The 24454-nt window shown below is 41.1% G+C and overlaps 1 protein-coding gene across 2 annotated transcripts in view; it reads left to right on the top strand.

Moving 5' to 3' along the window:
- The window catches only part of LOC124253361, a 48721-nt gene extending 25494 nt beyond the window's left edge, over positions 1-23227 (top strand). Inside the window, exons 1-5 of one of the 2 annotated variants that reach the window (XM_046687109.1) lie at positions 3091-3251; positions 17718-17844; positions 17952-18097; positions 22272-22407; positions 22695-23227. In XM_046687109.1, the coding sequence (XP_046543065.1) occupies positions 3206-3251; positions 17718-17844; positions 17952-18097; positions 22272-22407; positions 22695-22932 (693 nt within the window). In that variant the 5' untranslated portion in view covers positions 3091-3205 and the 3' untranslated portion in view covers positions 22933-23227. Of the gene's footprint in view, positions 1-3090; positions 3252-17717; positions 17845-17951; positions 18098-22271; positions 22408-22694 lie in introns of those variants that run through there. The other variant, XM_046687110.1, reaches the window with a different exon arrangement.
- The last annotated feature ends 1227 nt before the right edge of the window (positions 23228-24454 follow it).

Here is a 24454-nt window from a genome sequence, read left to right on the forward strand (position 1 = left end):
GTACACTATCCTGTTTCACGATTAAACCGCATTGGATACATTTTTTATGCATCCAGCGATAACCATGTCTTTGTCCAGATCGTCGAAGTTGTCCACAATGAAGTCTGTGGCATCAGCGGGCCGGTGGGGTAGCCTCGTGGTTAAAGCGTCCGCTCGTCACGCCGAAGACCTGGGTTCGATTCCCCACATGGGTACAATGTGTGAAGTCCATTTCTGGTGTCCCCCTCCGTGATATTGCTGGAATATTGCTAAAAGCGACGTAAACCGTACTCACTCACTCACTGTAACATCAGCAAATCTGGTATCTGGTGCGAAAGAGGGACCTACACCTCAGAATACGCTTCAAGTGGCGTACTATACTATACCATGATTTTTGACAAGAAGATGTATTATATCTTTGTTTTGGAACCAAAGACTGAAATAAGCATGAATCAGCTCGCGTTTCCGCTCCTCCTTGCTTCCACATGAACTGATTATTGAGTAGTGTATCTCAAGATACTAAGTTGAGCGCTCAACATACTGACGTGTGCGCCCAATATATTAACTTATGCGCTCAAGATACTAACTCGTGCGCTCAAGATAAATTTTATTTCATCAGGTCCCTTCAGCGCTTCCGTACTTCACCGTAAAAAGCATCAAAATAACAATTACTTGTATTTAATTTCTGCCAATTTCAAAGGCTGGGAAAGCCAACCGAGGCAGAGATACTAGATCACACATGTAAGCCCCGTTTGTGACCACGGCAGACTGCACACGTCTTCGGCAAAGCAAACCTATCCTTCAACTTTTTTCACCCTTACACTTTCTGTCCAGCGACCGTTGGAACACTGAACAGGGTTGAAGGATGATAAAATATGCGTCTTTGTTTCGACAACAGAAAAGTGACAACCGTCGTTTATATCTCAGAAAAATTCACGATTCAAACACTACTTTCATTATTTTTCATTTAATTTATGATGCGACCTGTGTTTGTTTGACCGTATATGAAACGACGAGTTACCTGTCGTACTTACTACTATCTTAGCGGTAGCGTGACCTCGAATCAGCTTAACCGACATGCCCAACCCTGACACTGAGAATAGTATCCGAGTTATGTCTGGTGGATGATAATTTGGTTCATTATGGAGAAAGTTAAAGCTGTATGTTTGAACCGACTATAACCAGAATGCAGGCAGTTGCTGTGTGAGGATGGTGTGAAAAACTCCGCTCTGGCTACTTAACACTCCTGTCATTCGGTGTTTATCTCTGTAACAGAGGGGACTGGGACTGTACAATTGTTTTTATACAGCTTAATGAGATGCTGTATATATACCAATATTTAATCATGCTATATGCACAATGTAAATGGACTTGGTACTGTAAATTGTTTTATTGAGGAACAGCTTGGCATGTATATAAAAGTATTAGCACTATTTTATGCAGATGGTACTGTTTTGTTATCGGAAAGTGCTTGAAGAATTACAATTAAGCTTAGATAATTTCTCAACATATTGTACATTGTGGAAACTTAAAGTTAACTTAGATAAAACCAAAATTGTAATCTTTTCAAAAGGCTATGTAAAGAACAAATATAGGCTTAAACTTTTTGATGAGGAAATTGAAGTTGTCCGAGAATATCTATACTTGGGAATTCTATTTAACGGCAATGGTAAGTTTGCTAAAGCAATTAAGAGACTTGCAGAACAAGCAACACGGGCGATGTTTTCTGTTTTTAAAACTATTAGGGAACTTGAAATCTCAATTGACTGTCAGCTGAAACTTTTTGACCAATGCATTTTACCAATTTTATTATATGAGTCAGAAGTTTGGGGGTATGAAAATGCAGCTATTTTAGAAAGAACGCATCTGAAATTTTGTAAGTATATACTTAAGGTAAGACAATCTACTCCAAATTTTATGGTTTATGGGGAACTCGGTAGATATCCTATTGAAGTAATGATTAAAACAAGAATAATAAGTTACTGGTGTAAAGTCATTACATCAATACATAAGTTTCCTCATATAGTGTATAATGTAATGGCTAATGTGTCAACTTGTTTGGGTATTCAATTTGATCTTTTAAATGTAGTGAAAAGTATACTTCATAAAGTTGGGTTATCTTACATATGGCAGTCCCAAAGGTTTCCTTCCGTATCCTGGCTGAAAAACTATGTTAAATACACACTTATAGATCAGTTTAAACAATCATGGAATGCTGACCTTCAAAACTCATCAAAAGGTAAATACTATTCCTTATATAAGCATACTCCCAACTTAGAACCTTATTTAATCAGTCTCCCATTGAAACAACGTATCTGGTCAACAAAACTGCGAACATGCAATAACAGATTACCTATTGAAACCGGCAGATGGTATAACATAGACACAGAAAATAGAATATGTACAATTTGTAACCAGCTTGTTATATGTGACGAATTTCATATTACATTATCATGCAGAGCTCTAGATGATGTAAGAAAAAGTATACTCCCTAGCTATTTTGGTAATAACCCCCATATTGATAAATTTGTTTCCCTTATGAAATCTGACTATCATCCTTTGGTACAGAAACTGTCACGTTTAACGAAAATTGTATTATCCCTGTTTTAGTTATACATTTATATTATATTCATATGCATATAAGCCAAAATGGCACTTTGTATTTATCAAAATATATGTATGTTTTCGATATCATTTTGTATGATTTATGAGAATAAAATCCTGAGTCTGAGTCTGAGGCTACGCTCATTGAACCGAGAAGCGTCACGATTTTAGCCTTCCCAGCCGTGAACCGCTCCCACGAGCTTTACTTCATGGTTGAGAAAGTTAGCTTGGGTGCACGCGCGTCCCGAGGGGGTCCAATACTTCTGGGCCAAACGTAATATCAAAATCAAGTAATACGAATTTCTGTAAGGTTTGAGGTGTCATACTAATTACGGGGCAACACGTTTACTGTTGCTGAGAGATCCCGAAAGATCCTTTTTTTCTTTTGCATTTGCCCGCGGGGAATCGCCATCAGCGTCCAGACTCCCATGGCCGCTCTGTCATGCTAAACAATAGGTTTATTTGCCCTTCTTCTTCGCCTCGATCTGACTGGTGGCGCCTTCCCGGCATGCAACTTTAAAACAACGAGCGGCTGACAGTCATCAGGTTGTGTTTGGTGCAGACGAACACGTGGGGAATTCTCGTAAAACAGATACACGGATCGACGTTTGGATTGTCCAAAATGAACGGATTTATCGTAACAGTGTTAGCGTTTGTGCTATTCGGAGGTACGTAAACAATAGCGTTTCCAACAGGTAGTTTACCTGTGATTTGCACACCCCTCGCTGTATCAGAGCTACACCGCTGATACGGCCCAAACGTGTTCAGTGAAACTAGCATCATGTCCGAAACGCTCTTTTGTTAAACATTCGTGTGAGATTTACATCGCTCGTTTTAGAACTGTTAGGGCTATCATATGTTACCATGGGCTACCAGACACGGGATCGATCAACCGATTGCCAGTCACATTCTTAACCTGGTGATTAGAAGCCATTTACTTGACAGTCTCGCGTCGCCATAGATGCAGGTAGCTGGTGCCTTGAAAAATAGCTCATTTGTTGTGTGCAATTTGTTCGAAAGAGAGACTGTATGACTTTGATATGAGTTGCTCTACATCGAAATCAGTTAATAAATATCTGATGAAAAGATCAAATTTTACTTTTTGATATTTTCTTCTAAATGTGATGTTTTGCACCTGCTGTCACCACAGTTATCTTTATTCCCCGTATCGCACCCATTCCTGCAGACCGGCGCGTTACAAAATGTTAGCTGTTAACTCTTTCCGAGTGGGTATGCGCAGACTTTCCAGGAATGTAATCTCTGCTCCTCACAGTCGGGACTAGCTTCTTTAAATAACCAAACTCCAAACAGGTCACACCAACCTCAAGCTTCACATGCATGAATTTAAGAAAGAACCTATATATATACGGGCAAATGTACCAACATGCAGAACAGGTGGCACTGCAGATTGCACGCCATATTGCACGGAATGATACCTCACTTTACAATCACTCATTAGCCCTCTAAACAACACACTATAGCCTTAGTAATCGATTTAGTCATCTAAACGCCGACATCCCAGGCCGGACATAACCACACACCAATTTTACCACCACAAATCTAAAAAACGAACCCCCCGCAATCGACAATTACAGTCTACATGCACATGGACAATTTGTTCGTAATCGACCTCTGCTTTCTTGAGTTGCATGTGGTTGAGTACATTTGATGGCTAGAAATCGTGAATGGATCTAAAAAAACAAACCATGAACACTTTTTTGACAGATCTCTCAAAGACAGCCGAATCATGTCCCTCTTATGGAGTCCGGGAGAAGAATGAGTTCCCTCTTAACATACATGTTATACAACTTTTCAAAAGTACTTAAATCGTGAGGAAGTCTTTAACTTTGGCCCAGATGTAGTCAATATATGGGCCATCGAAGACACTTCTAATGTTTTGTGCAAAATTTTCACAGTAGTTCATGGTCACAAAGTACGGAAGTTTTGCAAGCCATTGAGCTGATAGTTCGAGCTCCGTATTTTGTTGGAGCAAAGTATCGAGAGAACTGGTGAAAAACGTGTTCACAAACTTCAATCCAAATGGCGTCCAAACAGTACATTTTAGTGACTTGACCGATGGGAATTTGATTGGGTATCTGCACAAGTAATTTGGAAGTCATTGTACAAGTACTTTTTGAGATATTTACGGTTGAATTGTTTTTATTTATCTGTCCTTTGTTTTTGGGTATAGCGCATTGAGCGTCTTGCTGTGTCAACTAGAAAACACTTGACACCGTGGTGATGTTTTGGGAGAGATTCTGAGCTCTTCTTTAGTAGTGACTGCAACAGAATCCGGCGGAATAATGAATGATAGCATGAAAATATAATTAAAACCAACCACACTACCGCCACTCTCTCCTCTCCTTTGTTGCAGGAAGCAAATGTACTGTAAGTCCCCATGGTCCCTAGTATGGTGATCTACCTTCAGTTGTTGGCGATCAATAGCCTGTTTTTTTATATTGTATCGTCTTGTATAGTTCAAATGTTTTAGATTTTGTTACTAGTTTTATATCTATATCTGTGATAATCTAGTTATTTTACTGTCCTTAATTGGCAGAATTTTATAATTTCACTTAAATTGTTGATATATTTAGAACTTGCTTTAGTCACGATATGGCTGAAATATTGCCGATGTGACTTAAAATCTTAACTCACTCACTCTCTCCTATCCTTTGCTGCGCTGAATCTGACCATGGGATGGCGAATTAGACTGATTTCTTCGCATGTGAGTGAGTGAAGGCGGATGCAGCCTCTGTTTGCTATCTCTGTATAGTGATTCCTGCATCTGGGGTGACATGTTGCAGGACGGAGACAGCAAACACCTTGTAACGATTGGGGGCGGTTTGCACTGTGATGACCTAGAGGTTATGCAGACAGACACAAATCACGGCTAGACGCAAATACATAGTTTCCTGAACACAAGTCCACTCAGGCATAGATATATCTGGGCATACTTCTATGAAAGCTACTGTTCATATTTACACTGTCCCAGTTTGAAGTTTGGTACTATTAATACGGCATTAACATTGATAGTAATAATCACTACACCGTGTAGCGCTAGGGATTCACTTCAGTAAGGCTTGGTTTAGATCAACTCGAATGTTACCTCTCTGGTGGTGTTGTAAAGGTTCATGATCCCAACGTATAGTCCGTTTGGCTCAAAAGCGGACCGATGAATTGCAATCTAACTCAAAACCTAATAAACATAAAATACTCAATGAAACGCTGATCATAATCAAAACATCATACCAACTCTGTGAGGTTTTTTGCAGAATTTTTGTCCTAAAAATAAAAAAGTTGTTTAACAATCTATCATTAAAATATTGACACAGTTCACTATTTGTTACGAGGGAGGAGTGCAGAGAAAGGGACAGCCAGATGTTCGAGAACGGATGGAGACGGCACAGCACAGGTTAATGAATAAATAACTTCGTCTGTGAACGTGCTTCTCGAACACCTGGCTGTCCCTTTCTCTGCACTCCTCCCTCGTAACAAACAGTGAACTGTGTCAATATTTTAATGATAGTTTGTTAAACAACTTTTTTTATTTTTAGGACAAAAATTCTGCAAAAAGCTCACAGAGTGGGTATGATGTTTTGATTATGATCAGCGTTTAATTGAGTATGTTATGTTTAATAGTTTTCGAGTTAGATTGCAATTCATAGGTCCGCTTTTGAGCCAAACGGACTGTAGACAAACGAGAGTTTCAATGGTGAAATTACTGTATACACTTCGGCACCAACAAATAACATTGATCGTTTCTGTAGAGTGAACTCTTTATTTGGTCGCTGCACGCAGTGTCATACTATTGTCCTTCAATGAGCGTGGTTCAAAACCGGTTCTTACCGGGAGGTTCGCGCTTGTTCCTGCAACCTCGCTTCACTTAGGGGCTACTCTCGTTTGAGGGGATGGACCACATTATAGATGCTAGGGTGCGTCTGTTGGGCAACCTTGCTGATTTTGTGGTGGAACCCCTCAAGATTGTTCATCATCAAAAGCAGGGCCACGTCACAGGCCGGCGAATAGGAGCCCTATTTACACTGAATACCCGCTGTATGCTGAATACCCACTTTATACTGTATACCCGATTTATACCCTCTTTATGGGGCGGTGGGGTAGCCTAGTGTTTAAAGCGTTCGCTCGTCACGCCGAAGACCCGGGTTCGATTCCCCACATGGGTACAATGTGTGAAGCGCATTTCTGTAGTCCCTCGCCGTGATATTGCTGGAATATCGCTAAAAGCGGCGTAAAACCATATTCACCCACTAACTATACCCACTTTATACTGTATACCCACTTTATATTGTATGCCCGCTTTATACTGAATACCTACTTTATACTGTATACCCACTTTATACTGTTTACCTACAGGCGTACACTGTGCTGACATGGTTGACACATGCCATCGTATCCCAGATGCGTAGATCGATGCTCATACTGTTGATCACCGGATTGCCTGGTCCAGACTCGATATAGCTTGAATAGTGCGGAGTGCGGCGTAAAACAACTCACTCACGCACAATGCAAACTGTACATACCAAGGATACCCAATATATACTGAATACCTACTTTATACTGAATATAATATGTTGATGACCGCTTCCGTGGTGTAGTGGTTAGAGCCTCCGCCCGGAGAGAGGAAGGTCGCGGGTTCGATCCTTGGCCGCGTCCTACCAAAAATATGGTACTTCTTGTTCCCTGCTCTGCATTAATGGGTACATCAAGGACTGGTCGGCTCGTAGTCAGTATAATGTGTCCGAGTGGAGTATTCATGCTTAACTGCCTAATGGTATATCAGTGAGCTAGCACTATAAAACCAGCTTAAGTCTAGGCTATTACAAGAAGCCACACATACACACGCATGCACGTCGTCATATGAGCGAAATATTCTTAAGTGCGACGCTAAGCCCCATTTCACCTCGCCTATTATATGCTGAACGTCTTGTGGGTTTTATACTGTAGTGTGGTGAATGTTTAGAGGAGGAATGTCTTGTGGGTTGTGGGGCGGTGGGGTAGCCTAATGGTTAAAGCGTTGGTTCGTCACGCCGAAGACCCGGGTTCGAATCCCCAAATGGGCACAATGTGTGAAGCCCATTTCTGGTGTTCCCCGCCGTGATGTTGCTGGAATATTGCTAAAAGCGGCGTACAACCAAAACTCAGTCAGTCTTGTGGGTTGTATACTGTAGTGTGGTGAATGTTTAGTGGAGGAGTGTCTTGTGGGTTGTATACTGTAGTGTGGTGAATGTTTAGTGGAGGAACGTCTTGTGGGTTGTATACTGTAGTGTGGTGAATGTTTAGTGGAGGAATGTCTTGTGGGTTGTATACTGTAGTGTGGTGAATGTTTAGTGGAGGAATGTCTTGTGGGTTGTATACTGTAGTGTGGTGAATGTTTAGTGGAGGAATGTCTTGTGGGTTGTATACTGTAGTGTGGTGAATGTTTAGTGGAGGAATGTCTTGTGGGTTGTATACTGTAGTGTGGTGAATGTTTAGTGGAGGAATGTCTTGTGGGTTGTATACTGTAGTGTGGGTGAGGATTGTCTTGTGTTTATAGTAGGTGGTGAATGTTTCTGGAGGAATGTCTTGTGGGTTGTATACTGTAGTGTGGTGAATGTTTAGTGGAGGAATGTCTTGTGGGTTGTATACTGTAGTGTGGTGAATGTTTAGTGGAGGAATGTCTTGTGGGTTGTATACTGTAGTGTGGTGAATGTTTAGTAGAGGAATGTCTTGTGGGTTGTATACTGTAGTGTGGTGAATGTTTAGTGGAGGAACGTCTTGTGGGTTGTATACTGTAGTGTGGTAAATGTTTAGTGGAGGAATGTCTTGTGGGTTGTATACTGTAGTGTGGTGAATGTTTAGTTGGAGGAATGTCTTGTGGGTTGTACACTGTAGTGTGGTGAATGTTTAGTCAAGGAACGTCTTGTGGTGAATGTTTATTGGAGGAATGTCTTCTGGGTTGTATACTGTAGTGTGGTGAATGTTTAGTGGAGGAATGTCTTGTGGGTTGTATACTGTAGTGTGGTGAATGTTTAGTAGAGGAATGTCTTGTGGGTTGTACACTGTAGTGTGGTGAATGTTTAGTCAAGGAACGTCTTGTGGTGAATGTTTATGGGAGGAATGTCTTCTGGGTTGTATACTGTAGTGTGGTGAATGTTTATTAGAGGAACGTCTTGTGGTGAATGTATACTGTGGTGTGGAATGTCTTCTTAGTGTATACTGTCTTGTGGTGATTGTGTAGTTTAGTGGAGGAATGTCTTGTGGGTTGTATACTGTAGTGTGGTGAATGTTTAGTGGAGGAATGTCTTGTGGGTTGTATACTGTAGTGCGGTGAATGTTTAGTAGAGGAATGTCTTGTGGGTTGTACACTGTAGCGTGGTGAATGTTTAGTCAAGGAACGTCTTGTGGTAAATGTTTAGTGGAGGAATGTCTTCTGGGTTGTATACTGTAGTGTGGTGAATGTTTAGTGGAGGAATGTCTTGTGGGTCGTATACTGTAGTGTGGTGAATGTTTATTGGAGGAATGTCTTGTGGGTCGTATACTGTAGTGTGGTGTGTTTAGTGAATGTTTAGTGGAGGGTGAATGTCTTGTGGGTTGTATACTGTAGTGTGGTGTGGTGAATGTTTAGTGGAGGAATGTCTTGTGGGTTGTATACTGTAGTGTGGTGAATGTTTAGTGGAGGAATGTCTTGTGGGTTGTATACTGTAGTGTGGTGAATGTTTAGTGGAGGAACGTCTTGTGGTGAATGTTTAGTGGAGGAATGTCTTGAGGGTTGTATACTGTAGTGCGGTGAATGTTTAGTGGAGGGATGTCTTCTGGGTTGTATACTGTAGTGTGGTGAATGTTTAGTGGAGGAATGTCTCGTGGGTCGTATACTGTAGTGTGGTGAATGTTTAGTGAAGGAATGTCTCGTGGGTCGTATACTGTAGTGTGGTGAATGTTTATTGGAGGAATGTCTTGTGGTTGTATACTGTAGTGTGGTGAATGTTTATTGGAGGAATGTCTTCTGGGTTGTATACTGTAGTGTGGTGAATGTTTATTGGAGGAATGTCTTGTGGTTGTATACTGTAGTGTGGTGAATGTTTAGTGGAGGAATGTCTTGTGGTTGTATACTGTAGTGTGGTGAATGTTTAGTGGAGGAATGTCTTGAGGTGAATGTTTAGCGGAGGAATGTCTTGTGGGTTGTATACTGTAGTGTGGTGAATGTTTAATAGAGGAATGTCTTGTGGTTGTATACTGTAGTGTGGTGAATGTTTAGCGGAGGAATGTCTTGTGGGTTGTACACTGTAGTGTGGTGAATGTTTAGTGGAGGAACGTCTTGTGGGTTGTATACTGTAGTGTGGTTAATGTTTAGTGGAGGAATGTCTTGTGGGTTGTATACTGTAGTGTGGTGAATGTTTAGTGGAGGAGTGTCTTGTGGGTCGTATACTGTAGTGTGGTGAATGTTTAGTGGAGGAATGTCTTGTGGTTGTATACTGTAGTGTGGTGAATGTTTAGTGGAGGAATGTCTTGTGGTTGTATACTGTAGTGAATGGTGGAATCTTGTGGGTTGTATACTGTGGTGTGGTGAATGTTTAGTGGAGGAAGTGTCTTGTGGGTTGTATACTGTAGTGTGGTGAATGTTTAGTGGAGGAATGTCTTGTGGGTTGTATACTGTAGTGTGGTGAATGTTTATGGAGGAATGTCTTGAGGTGAATGTTTAGAGGAGGAATGTCTTGTGGGTTGTATACTGTAGTGTGGTGAATGTTTAGTGGAGGAATGTGTTGTGGGTCGTATACTGTAGTGTGGTGAATGTTTAGTGGAGGAGTGTCTTGTGGGTCGTATACTGTAGTGTGGTGAATGTTTAGTGGAGGAATGTCTTGTGGTTGTATACTGTAGTGTGGTGAATGTTTAGTGGAGGAACGTTTTGTGGTTGTATACTGTAGTGTGGTGAATGTTTAGTGGAGGAGTGTCTTGTGGGTTGTATACTGTGGTGTGGTGAATGTTTAGTGGAGGAGTGTCTTGTGGGTCGTATACTGTAGTGTGGTGAATGTTTAGTGGAGGAATGTCTTGTGGTTGTATACTGTAGTGTGGTGAATGTTTAGTGGAGGAATGTCTTGAGGTGAATGTTTAGCGGAGGAATGTCTTGTGGGTTGTATACTGTAGTGTGGTGAATGTTTAGTGGAGGAATGTGTTGTGGGTTGTATACTGTAGTGTGGTGAATGTTTAGTGGAGGAATGTCTTGTGGGTTGTATACTGTAGTGTGGTGAATGTTTAGTGGAGGAATGTCTTGTGGTGAATGTTTAGTGGAGGAATGTCTTGTGGTTGTATACTGTAGTGTGGTGAATGTTTAGTGGAGGAAGTGTCATGTGGGTTGTATACTGTAGTGTGGTGAATGTTTAGTGGAGGAATGTCTTGTGGTGAATGTTTAGTGGAGGAATGTCTTGTGGTTGTATACTGTAGTGTGGTGAATGTTTATTGGAGGAATGTCTTCTGGGTTGTATACTGTAGTGTGGTGAATGTTTAGTGGAGGAATGTCTTGTGGTTGTATACTGTAGTGTGGTGAATGTTTAGCGGAGGAATGTCTTGTGGGTTGTACACTGTAGTGTGGTGAATGTTTAGTGGAGGAACGTCTTGTGTGTTGTATACTGTAGTGTGGTGAATGTTTAGTGGAGGAATGTCTTGTGGTTGTATACTGTAGTGTGCAGAATGTTTAGTGGAGGAATGTCTTGTGGTGAATGTTTAGTGGAGGAATGTCTTGTGGTTGTATACTGTAGTGTGGTGAATGTTTAGTGGAGGAATGTCTTGTGGGTTGTATACTGTAGTGTGGTGAATGTTTAGTAGAGGAATGTCTTATGGGTTGTATACTGTAGTGTGGTGAATGTTTAGTGGAGGAATGTCTTCTGGTGAATGTTTAGTGGAGGAATGTCTTGTGGGTTGTATACTGTAGTGTGGTGAATGTTTAGTGGAGGAATGTCTTGTGGGTTGTATACTGTAGTGTGGTGAATGTTTAGTGGAGGAGTGTCTTGTGGGTTGTATACTGTAGTGTGGTGAATGTTTAGTGGAGGAACGTCTTGTGGGTTGTATACTGTAGTGTGGTGATTGTTTAGTGGAGGAACGTCTTGTGGGTTGTATACTGTAGTGTGGTGATTGTTAGTGGAGGAACGTCTTGTGGGTTGTATATTGTAGTGTGGTGAATGTTTAGTGGAGGAATGTCTTGTGGGTTGTATACTGTAGTGTGGTGAATGTTTAGTGGAGGGACACCTTGTGTGTTGTATGCTGTAGTTTGGTGAATGTTTAGTGGAGGAACGTCTTGTTGGGTGCGGGAATTGTATGAATGACCACTCATCCGATAATCTGGAACCTGTGGATTGACAATTGAGGCATGGTATTTATTACACTTACACCTTACTGAGCTCTGTCAACCGGTGCAATAGACATATCGTATTGTATCACACCGACATAAATCGATACCTGCCTTGCCTGCTGCAAACTGTTCATATACCCAGGGCCTCCACTGTAACCCTAGAAGCATTTCCTCACGTGTGAGTGACAAAACTAAACACGGCAGTTTGGGACACAAACACAAACGCGCACGTATTGTCCAACATCCGTCAGCGCACTCCCCGTCTCAGACAGACAGGCTAATTGTTTATTTCAATTAAATACAGACTACAATTTCAAAATAGTAATACCATCTTAATTAATGGCCGCCATGGAACTACCATTGGGATAAGCAATTACCTTCCACTGATACCATTCCCAAAGTTTTTGAACACTTTTCATAGGGGGAATTATCTGTTAATTAGTTTTATGAATTTTGAAATACCACTTTATTTCTCGTTTATCCATTCTAAAACACATTTTGTAATACATCCGTTTATTAGATAGGTAGGAGTAATACATATATTTGAGAATACATGGCAGTGTTTCATAAAGAGGGGCGGTGGGGTAGCCTAGTGGTTAAAGCGTTGGCTCGTCACGCCGAAGGCCCGGGTTCGATTCCCCACATGGGCACAATGTGTTAAGCCCATTTCTGGTGTCCCCCGCCGTGATATTGCTGGAATATTGCTAAAAGCGGCGTAAAACTAATCTCAGTCAGTCAGTCAGTCAGTTTCATAAAGTCTGATTAGTGTGTTCTGTAACAAATATGATACTATTTAATATTGCATTAAATAAATAACTGAGATCATCTGTGTCCTTTACAGGGTTTAAGTAGTGTCATACTATTGTTTCACTTCTTTCCCAGTAGATTAAGGTGTGCCACAATTTTATTTTTTTAAATTTTGATTTAGTTCTAATTTTAATTCTAATTACTTCCAAACAATTGCCTGCAGCTGAAGGGATGGGGTGTATCCTGGTCTGCATAACCTACAAGAAGCAGAGGTAACGTAAGCCCCTATGATACATGGGATGTTGTCCTACTTTGTTTGCTAGTTATATCTTGTTTATCATATCGCTTGCATATACAACGTATAAATATACAAAAATATTACCGATGTGACGTTAAGCTCACTATCTTGCAATGTACACAATAACAGACCAAACCATGGTGTCACTCATCTTGCTGAATGTGTGTTAGTCCATACCATCGTAAGATATATAGATTCTGATTCCTCCAATGAGTGAAGCCCATTTCTGGTGTCCCCCGTCGTGATATTTGCTGGAATATTGCTAAAATCGTCGTAAAACTCAACTCACACACTCACATAAAAATGACATTTATTCCCCCGTGAAAGAGTACACCAAGTTTACATTCACTAGCTTACATGCGTTGAAGATTTCAATCAAGTGACAATTATATAGAATAGTTGTGGAGATAACACATTCTTTCATGACATTTTTAGCAAACTGATGGTTTCAACAAATAACTATCTGGCAACTTGAATAATCGGCACCATGGGTGCAGATCACAGGGATGTCATCTGTCATGTGCACTCCCGATGGTGGCGTATGGAATAATAAAGATGTTTGATGAATTATTTGCTGAAACTGTCATCGCCTGACTTTCAGTAGAGTTTAACACTAACCTCAGCATGGTGTAACATTCCATTTGTTTCTGAACGGGTCCATATCACTAAACTGACATCAAATGTGTCGTTTAATCAATATAGCAGGGCTCCAGATAAGGGCCGTATCGGCGTATGTACGGATATAAAATAAGCACGATACGGTAGGAAACAATTTTATAAACGTAGCAGATACGGACCACAACAATGGTGTACGGTTTCAGAATCATTTACAGACGTATTTATCTGAAAAAGTATTGTTTTATTGTTTACTGACCTGTTTACACAAGAGTAGCAATGTTGTGGTGCATATATGAAACGAAACACAAGATTACTGATACGCCATTAAATTCCATTCAGTACTCTAAATGTACTCTTATTGTTTTCCAGTACTCTTATATTGAACAAATAAGGAGTCCGTACTCCTGATCATGAAAAATTATCTGGAGCCGTGCTATAGCATAAGACACAGTTGGACCCATGCTGTTTAAGTCCTAAATATTCACAGTTCCATACCTTTTTCTGAAAGGCCATCACAGCACGTAATTACATCAGCGTTCTCATATGAAGGTGCTCTAAAATGAAATATCTTTTCTTTGCTCTGTGGTAAATCTTCATGTTATAAAGTACCCATTTTGTTTGTCACTGGTGAGGGTGTTCAGCTCTGTATATCTATCGATTCGGTTGTTGAGCACCCGCATTACAACTTGTAACTACCTGAAAATGTGGTGCCTTTATACGCCTGGGGGTCTCACACCTCATCCGAAGAGGATTTGGGTATCATCCTTGGTCTAAACTGTTGGCACACCACCGTTTAGAAAACAGAAGTTTATTTATGAAATTTAGACACATGTCGCATTCTAGACCCTTACAAATGGTATTAACTCGTTTAATTGGTTTTTGTTGTTGTTGCATGTAACATGAGAGGTACTTCATCTAAAGATACAGGTGTATCAAGTCTTCACCACAGACCTTAACTGAAGTGACCGAGGTTTTGATTACACTGCAGCTGTGCAGTCCTGACTATGCATTTTCCCTGTCCTTGACACACTGTGTGTGTCGGCAGTAATAAAGTCATCCACCAGCTTCTCCTCCACAGGTCCATTCACTCCCCCGTTCACAGTATACACATGTAGTAGTATAGTATAGTATTCTTATCAAATCGCCTAGATGAATATTTTATAACAACTCTTACATATTATTGATTAAAAAAATAATGATGAAAGAAAGGATCACTTGCTACATTGTCAAAACTCGTTACATGGGTGATACCATTTTTCTTAATCAAGGAAACAGCCTCCTAGTCACGGATGCAACCAACCATAACAAGTGTTGTTTTAACGGGTCTGCGTTTTCGGAGGCTACTATAGTAGTTAATGTTTTACAGACACCCGTGTGGGTATTACCGATCACCCCTCCGTCTATCTGCACCTTCAGTGACATCAAGTAGATTCCCCCACCTACTATTAACATCACCACTTGTTTAAGTCCAGGGCCCGTTTCTCAAAGCTCTCGTATAGTAAGCCTAAGATCTCGTAACTTTTCTCGTAGCATTCGTACCTCCTATGTTATAGTATAGGAGATACGAATGCTACGAGAAAAGATACGAGACTTAGAGCCTCTTCCTAACTGCTTCACTGTAACGTAGATTTAACAGTATCGCTGGTCCTCTCATAATCCTTAACTGAAGAGGCGATAAACCCAAATCACTCGTCGACTCGCTTCGATTTCCAGCCCCATTCTTGAACGCTGTAGGGGCAAGAGGGCATGTGCAATAAAACCGACCAAACCACTATCTACATTACATGCTTCATATTTAGAGCGTTAGTGTATTGCAATATGATCGTGTAAGCACCATACAATTTGCGTGGGCATTTGTGACTGCAGTCCACCACTGCAGTTATGATCTTTAATGTGCCACCATGACCTGTTCGTAAAAACCATAAAATTGTACTTGTCCTATTTAAACCAAACTCAGTCAGTCAGTCAGTCTTGTCAAATGGTTGTGTTTGTTGCTCAGCGACACAGCAATACATAAGCTGTATGAAGGCAGTTTATCAGCTTGGTCGAAGCGTAGCGCAGCAGACTCCGGGAACCAGGCTGGGCAGATTATAAGTAAAGTTAGGATATAAACATACTCTGTTGTAAATAGGGGTGAAACGGTACGCTCTTATCACGGTACGGTACGTTTTGCGGTAGAAGACCTTCGGTTCGGTTCGGTATGTGAGATACGAACATAATGCAGAAAATTGACATTTGTCAAAGAAATGCATACATTTTGACAAAACGGTTCGAGTTCTAGACATTTTAGGAAAGTTATGAAAAGGTTAAGAAATTGACGGAACGAAAAGCGAAAATACCGATTTTTGGGACTGCATTACGGTATACCAAACCGTAGGCAAAATACCGCTGTATTTATACCTCTATATACCTCTAAATGACTTTAATTAATCAATCACAATCCAGTATTTACCTCTAAATGACTTTAATTAATCAATCACAATCCAGTATTTACTGAAGTCATGGTAGAATTCTTGATATTATGAACCCGCCGTCAACCAAGTCGACCAAACCGACACGCATGTTTATAGTCCCGAAGTAGTGATGACGTCTTCCAATAACTTCTCCTATTCCTAAGGCACACCCTTCATGCCATCCTCGATAATCTCCAGGGTATACGTTACGATCACTCTCCACTAATCCCTGGATGCATCCACGGCTTGGCCCGATGATTCTATTACCTCCCTTGGCTGGCTCCGCATTCTCACAGTAGCCAATCAGCTAAGCCGCCTTTACATCCGAGCTTGCCATTGTCAACAAAGATAGCGGTCACAGTCTCGAAGGTTTGTTCAGATTTTTTAGGAGATAATACAGACAAATTGACAGATCTGAAACTTTCAAAAAATATGTAAAGAACTCCTGCCTCTTTCAGAGTATCTCTGCGTCAATTGTGTTGCCAACGTTTTAACGGTTAGATAATTTATGAAGCGAAAGTAAGTTGTGATTGGTTCGCTCAACTTCCCAGCGTAGACACCTGATAGGATAAAAAGCCAGCCAAGGGAGGTAATAAAATCATCGAGCCAAATCAACTTCTGACGGGGTTGATGCAATTACGTCATCGAACAATTCAAATGACGTCACAACAGAAAGTGACGATATTCGACCTTGGCCTTTGACAAGACCATAGCCTGCAACATGTCAAACTATGTCAGTGTTCGGTTTTGGTCCATCAACAGCCTGAATAGTGCAATTGTTAAGGTTAGCACCAACAAGAAAGCCTATATTACCGCTATTTAAAGCGGGAATTCGGGTTGCTTTGACTTGTTTGACCCGGAATATCTGCCAGTCGAAAGCCAATTATGTCGAATGAACCGCAAGCCCACGCACCCACTATGACGTCACTTGACAACAGAACTGATAGTGGCCCGTCGTAAGGTTGAGCGGTCCAATATCATTTGCAGCGGCCCGCAAATTTCTCATAATGGGAGGGCCGTTTCATGATAATTCCATGTATTTTAGCTATAATATACAATTATAAACTGGTGATGAGGTCAATACCTGTTTTTATGGACCCGCGAAAAGCGTTATTGACCGAGGCCGAAGTCCGAGGTCAATATTGCTTTTCGCGGTTCCATAAAACAGGTAATGACCGAATTCACCAGTCCATAATTGTTTTATTATGTAATTACCGAAAAAAGCTTCTAAAAAAAAAACATGTCCATTTAGCCAAGAAAAGTAATTTTATTTTCGCTACAAACCAATAACGTTGTGTCAACAATACTGTGACATGTAAACAATAAAATGACGTCAGAGTAACTCAGGTCAATATGACTTTTGGTCGGACCTGGGTTGGAGTCATGCTTTTCTGTCGACGGTCACGTGACCGCTTTTAGACCAATCAGGTAGCCGGAAAAATATGCTTGCATAATAATGTGACATGTAAACGATAGAATGACGTTATAGCTTGACGTCAAAATCTATTTTAGTAACTTATTATGACTTTTGGTCGGACCTGGGTTGGAGTCAATATGCTTTTCTGTCGACGGTCACGTGACCGGCTCTAGACCAATCAGGTAGACGGAAAATGCTTACATAATATTTGTATAACATTATGGGCTTACATCTGAACATATGTTGGTATTTTGTTTATAGGTTCTTCTGTCTCGGCCCTCTGTGATTCCAGCTCCAACAGTAAGATCCAGCAGTGTCTCTTCAAGTCCGAGCTGTTCAACCCATCTACAACCCCTAAGGATGAGGCGTCTATCCAAACGTTCTGCCGGTAGGTCAGCGGTCATCAGTTACCCACGCGTTCTTCAAGTAGCTTCTTCGCTTCTTATATACTTCAGTATGATTATCCTGCATAATTATGAGCATGCCTTGTTTCAGAGATAATATGGACAGCATCGTAAAATGCATGGAGGAACACACACAAGAGTGTGTCAATAACGAGAAAGAGATGAAACTGATGAATCTGTTGGTCAGCATCCCCGACATCCGGAAAGGCCTCATGTACATGTGCAATAACATCTCAGGTGAGTTAACCTCCCATATAGGTGCAATAGCATCTCAGGTGAGTTAGCCTCCCATATAGGTGCAATAACATCTCAAGTGAGTTAACCTCCCATATAGGTGCAATAACATCTCAGGTGAGTTAACCTCCCATATAGGTGCAATAACATCTCAGGTGAGTTAACCTCCCATATAGGTGCAATAGCATCTCAAGTGAGTTAACCTCCCATATAGGTGCAATAACATCTCAGGTGAGTTAACCTCCCATATAGGTGCAATAACATCTCAGGTGAGTTAACCTCCCATATAGGTGCAATAACATCTCAAGTGAGTTAACCTCCCATATAGGTGCAATAACATCTCAGGTGAGTTAACCTCCCATATAGGTGCAATAACATCTCAGGTGAGTTAACCTCCCATATAGGTGCAATAACATCTCAGGTGAGTTAACCTCCCATATAGGTGCAATAACATCTCAGGTGAGTTAATCTCCCATATAGGTGCAATAACATCTCAGGTGAGTTAACCTCCCATATGGGTGCAATAACATCTCAGGTGAGTTAATCTCCCATATAGGTGCAAAAACATCTCCCATGCATGTGCAGTAACACCTGGTGAGTTAACCTTCGATACGTGTGAAGTAACACCTCTAAAGTACTGTCGGGAATAGAAAAAAAACTGTATTTTCTCATTTATCTCTTGATATGTGCAAGTGTGAAATATCTGTTAAACTAAGTTCGGCCTAACTACAGTCTCAGTGGTAGGGACATAGGAAACGTAGACAAAAGGACTTTACTGAGGAGAGATTAGTGCAGAAATGAGCAATGCGGGTTTTTTCTGAGTCCAAAACGATTTATTTTGAACAGACCATGACTTTATGCAAATTAGTGTGCGACGATATTGTATTACAAAGGACACTTTTTAAATGCCCAATTTGAAATAAGACGTTGCTTCATTATAAACGATAGCTGGCGTAAAAAATAATAACTTTCATGCTGAAACTATTAAGGATGTAGCTTCCATGGAGTTTCACTGTCACTATAAATAGAAACAGATAAGAGGGTTCGTCTCTAAAGCAAAACCTGGAGGGGTGTCGCAGACGATCGTTGGGTCGGGCTAGGGGATAGAGTTATCAGCTAAGATAAGATAATCCTTTAGGACAATTATCATGGGGAAGTACACGGCATGTCATAACAATTTACAAATAAGATCCAGTCCTGTCGATCTTCGCGATTGGGTGGTCATGCCACCTGGATATTTTGAGACATTTAAAACGATGCGTTTCAATGGTTATCAGGTATCATACTCTTTTACATATCTCAACAGGGGCGGTGGGGTAGGCCAGTGTTTAAAGCATTGGCTCGTCACGCCGAAGACCCGTGTTCGAATCCCCACATGGATACAATGTGCGAAGCCCATTTCTGGTGTCCCCCGCCGTGATGTTGCTGGAATATTGCTTAAAGCGGCGTAAAACCAAACTTTAGGAAAAAAAGACACGTAAGATGGTAATCAATAAGTGAGACATAGTCAGCACACATGAACAAGCACAAAATATCTTTGAGATGCCCCCTTGTGCCTGTAAGTAGCACATGCATTTCATGCCAGAGGCGTGTTCAGAACCGCGAGTGCCCGCGAACGCTAGCGAGCGCTCGATCCTGAACGCCTGTGCCCGCTCGAGCGCCCGCGCGCGCACGCGAACCATTCTCACAGCTGCCTCGCCAAGCGAACCAAGATGGCGATCGTGTTTAATGTCATTCGTCACCACTCATCCCTTTCCGTAACCTCCACAAAGAAGACATGGAGGATATTTTGTTAATGTTGTCAAATAACATGTATATGTCATCGAGTGGTCTGAAAAAGTTGATATGTTCACGAGATGCGTAACCATTGACAACATTAACAAAATATTCTATTTATTTTATTTTGATCATTGTTTATAAATGATCGAGACATCGATTTCGTAGTTCGCGTTTCGTAGTTCCAGGCAAAAGTGATATTCTACTCAGTGAAAATGACAATATCATTTTTATTTTCACCAGTATTTACAGTATTTCACCCTTAAGAATATAATAAAGAAGCTATTCGGCTTGTCCCGGAACAACACGACTTGGTCACGAATGGTTTATTGTAACCAAGCGCTCGCGTCCGTTCAGGGCCGATGCGAGCGCTCGCGGGGGGCAATCGCGCGGGCGCTCGCGGTTCTGAACACGCCTCAGGGATATAGTCTGATCTATTGTTTTCAGCAGCTATTCGTATTTTTTCTAAGTTTTGCTCTATTTTACGAGTAAACATGCTTTTTTGGATATCCTTTTACGCATCCCACTGAACGCCAAGTTAGGCCGAAGTGGGTTATTTCGACATATGCTATTTGCAGTTGTGTAAATTTTAGGGATACAGAGTAACAGCCTAAAAACAGTTTTTTTTCTATTTCCGACGGTACTTTAGTGAGTTAACCTTCGATACATGTGCAGTAACACCTCTAGTGAGTTAACCACCCATGCATGTGCAGTCACACCTGGTGAGTTAACCTTCGATACATGTGAAGTAACACCTCTAGTGAGTTAACCACCCATGCATGTGCAGTAACACCTGGTGAGTTAACCTTCGATACATGTGAAGTAACACCTCTAGTGAGTTAACCACCCATGCATGTGCAGTAACACCTGGTGAGTTAACCTTCGATACATGTGAAGTAACACCTCTAGTGAGTTAACCACCCATGCATGCGCAGTAACACCTGGTGAGTTAACCTTCGATACATGTGAGGTAACACCTCTAGTGAGTTAACCACCCATGCATGTGCAGTAACACCTGGTGAGTTAACCTTCGATACATGTGAAGTAACACCTCTAGTGAGTTAACCACCCATGCATGTGCAGTAACACCTGGTGAGTTAACCTTCGATACATGTGCAGTAACATCTCAGACTTAGGAAATATATTTCGCTCTACCCCAATGTGTTTTGTAATAAAGTATAGTTTTGCCCTGAACTATTATAATTAAAGCACGAGGACGGTAGTCTAATTGACATTAGAGCCGATTTGAATATTCGTTCCCATTTCTCGTTCGAACTTCTGCGTAAAATCGTCTGAGGGTTCCATTGAGTTCAACAACGGGTCTCAACTCAAATTCCAAGAGCAAACTGTTGCTCTGAAGCCAATCTGGAAAAAATATTGTGTTTGTGTCGTTTCTGTGATTGGATATTACTGGTTGGGAAGTCAGAATATAAATCTTCGCTCTCGGTAAGTTTCCTCTTTAAACTCTTTAGTGGTCAAAATATAAGTTTCTATTCTATTTCTATATTGAATAAATAACACAAATTGTTATTTTAATTATATCATTTCAAAATGATTTAAGTGTTCAGTTACCTACTGTTTATATAAAGTATAGGCTACTGAAATATTCGCAATTGCCCGTTCCTTTAAATATCTTTAACGCCCATTTAGTGCTGTTCTCTGTTGACTTTTCAGTCCTACTTTTAGCCAGTTGTTGTAGCCTGCTCTCGTCTGTACTTGCAAACCTTGTTGTTATATCCACGGCAGGTATAATCGGCTCCGGTACATCAAACGCAGGTGTCAATTCAGGAACGCTAAGTAACATATCATCGTCACTGTCATGGAAGTCAAGTTCGTGTTTATAAACACTCCTACGACACCAAGTTCTCAGGTTTTCAATAATGAACTTCCTCGCCATATTTCTTCCTGGTACATGGAACTCAACAACTCGACATAGTTCTCCGTTGAAAGAAACTTCATCGCCAAGTGATAGGGATGCGCCATGTTGATTTACAGAACAGACAGATCAAACGTTACCATGGACACATGTGACTACGAGGGGGCAGCGGGGAACAGCGGGATAATGTCATTCAATTGTTACGTCATAAAAAAACTATACCTTTATTGTCTGATAATGTATTTTTTTCCGATTCTTCTAACCGCTAGGCATCTTAGAAAATACAATAATATATCTGGTTAGCCTTCGGTATATAGCATATTACAACGTTGGCCATGGATATTGTGACAGGAAAGATGAATTGTATGATTATGAAAGGCATCTGTGGGGTTTATGGGATTATAACAACCGTTCACCCATTGGATTTTGGGTGATTCTGAAGGTTACAATTTGTAGGTAAGCTATAACATTGTATCCTTTGCTTTGAATAGCAGCTTCATATTTACAATTTTTATCTATATCTAGTTCTGGCGGATAAGGCAACATGTTTCTCTGCCTTTGGGGAGTCCGGTTTCCTTGACTGCCTGCAGAATGCAGTGACTACCATCGCCAACGCTGGACAAGCAACTGACATTAAGTCGGGACTGGACATGGTCTGCAAGTAAGTCCCATAATTCAGTAGCTTTGAAATGTGGCTTTACTCCGTGTATCTGCAAATGGAGCGGCAAGAGCTTGACCACTCGACCCATTTGGTCAGATCGTTACAACAATGTCGTAATCAGTAGTGCTACTATTGCCTTGTACAGTTAGCTTGAAGTTAGAGCGCGCGCACACACGCACGCACGCACGCACGCACGCACGCACGCTCACACAACGTAAAGCCTACATCAGCTGTGAAACGAATAATAAAGGTGATGAGCCAGTAAACCAATATCGTTTGTCCCTCAGGTTCTTCGACTCCTTCACCGGCTGCTTCACTGACCCCTTCAAAGGCGATTGTGAGCCCGTCGGCGTCATCTACGGCCACGTGTTTCAAGGCGTCAAGTATCCCTACTGTAAGCTGAACGCAGTAGAGAGACAGGCTGCCATAACCGACTATGAGATCAGCGCTATCGGCCGTACTTCCATCGTCCAATACAGCATCGTCTCCATCATTGCTGCCGTTTCTGCAGCCAAGTTGCTGTAGTCCTGATTTGACAGCTATAAATGGCGCATACATGTTCACAGTGGTAGTTTCAACAACTCTCAAACGGTTTTTGGGCTGATATTTCATTGGGGGCTTTGAAACCAGTTTGCAAAAGATTTTTTCGACTCAGTCAACACAGGAAATTTACATCTCTTCAGACATTAGCAATAATCTTTATCATTCAGTTTATGGCCCCAATACTCAAATATGCACCACAAGCCAACTGTTTTTATTGTAGTGTTTTAATTGTGTATTCGGATGTTTATTTTTTCGGTTAGGTATCATATGCTGAACCACCTGAACTGGTGATTACTTTTTAGTGGCTATTCTGTGCACTACACTCATATACTCCATGCAACAAACATTTCAGACATGCAGTTTCAGACAGTGGACCTTTATATCGTATACTTGTATGTCAAGATGGCTTTCCGCATACACGGGTTATATGGGAATTAACCTGGCCTTACTCAGGTCACAATGTCTGCTATATTGCATTTTGCTCACAGACCACATGTCGACTTAAATTTAGTGTATCAGCCTGCTAACCACATTTCTGATTTATATAATGTATCAGCTCGCTGACCACATGTCTGCTTTATATAATGTATCAGCCCGCTAACCACATGTCTGTTTTATATAATGTATCAACCCGCTGACCACATGTCTGCTTTATATAATGTATCAAGCTGACCACATGTCTGCTTTATATAATGTATCAACCCGCTGACCACATGTCTGCTTTATATAATGTATCAACCCGCTGACCACATGTCTGCTTTATATAATGTATCAGCTCGCTGACCACATGTCTTGCTTTATATAATGTATCAATGTCTGCTTTATATATAATGTATTAGCTCGCTGACCACATGTCAGCTTTTATATAATGTATCAGTCGCTGACCACATGTCTGCTTTATATAATGTATCAACCCGCTGAACATGTCTGCTTTATATAATGTATCGCTGACCACATGTCTGCTTTATATAATGTATCATCAGCTCGCTGACCACATGTCTTTGCTTTATATAATGTATCAGCTGACCACGTCTGACCACATGTCTTGCTTTTATATAATGTATCAGCTCGCTGACCACATGTCTTGCTTTATATAATGTATGCTCGTCTTGCTTTATATAATGTATCAACTCGCTGACCACATGTCTTGCTTGTAAACCACCCAGCTCGCTGACCACATGTCTGCTTTATATAATGTATCAGCTCGCTGACCATATGTCGGCTTTAGTGTAAACAGCTCGGCTTACTGACCACATGTCGACTTTAGTGTAAACCGCTCACTGACCACATGTCGACTTAGTGTAAACGGCTCACTGACCTCATGTCTGCTTTAGTGTAAACTGCTCACAGACCACATGTTGGAACTAGTGTAAACCGCTCACTGACCACATGTTGACACCAGTGTAAACCGCCTACTGACCACATGTCGGCTTTAGTGTATATAGCTCATCTATCACACGTCCTCTGAGGAACAGGGACTTCATCTCACAACACCAGGCTTTAT

The sequence above is a fragment of the Haliotis rubra genome, unplaced genomic scaffold, assembly GCF_003918875.1.
Source record: "Haliotis rubra isolate DU_JTF1 unplaced genomic scaffold, ASM391887v1 Scf54, whole genome shotgun sequence".
Taxonomy (NCBI): domain Eukaryota; kingdom Metazoa; phylum Mollusca; class Gastropoda; order Lepetellida; family Haliotidae; genus Haliotis; species Haliotis rubra.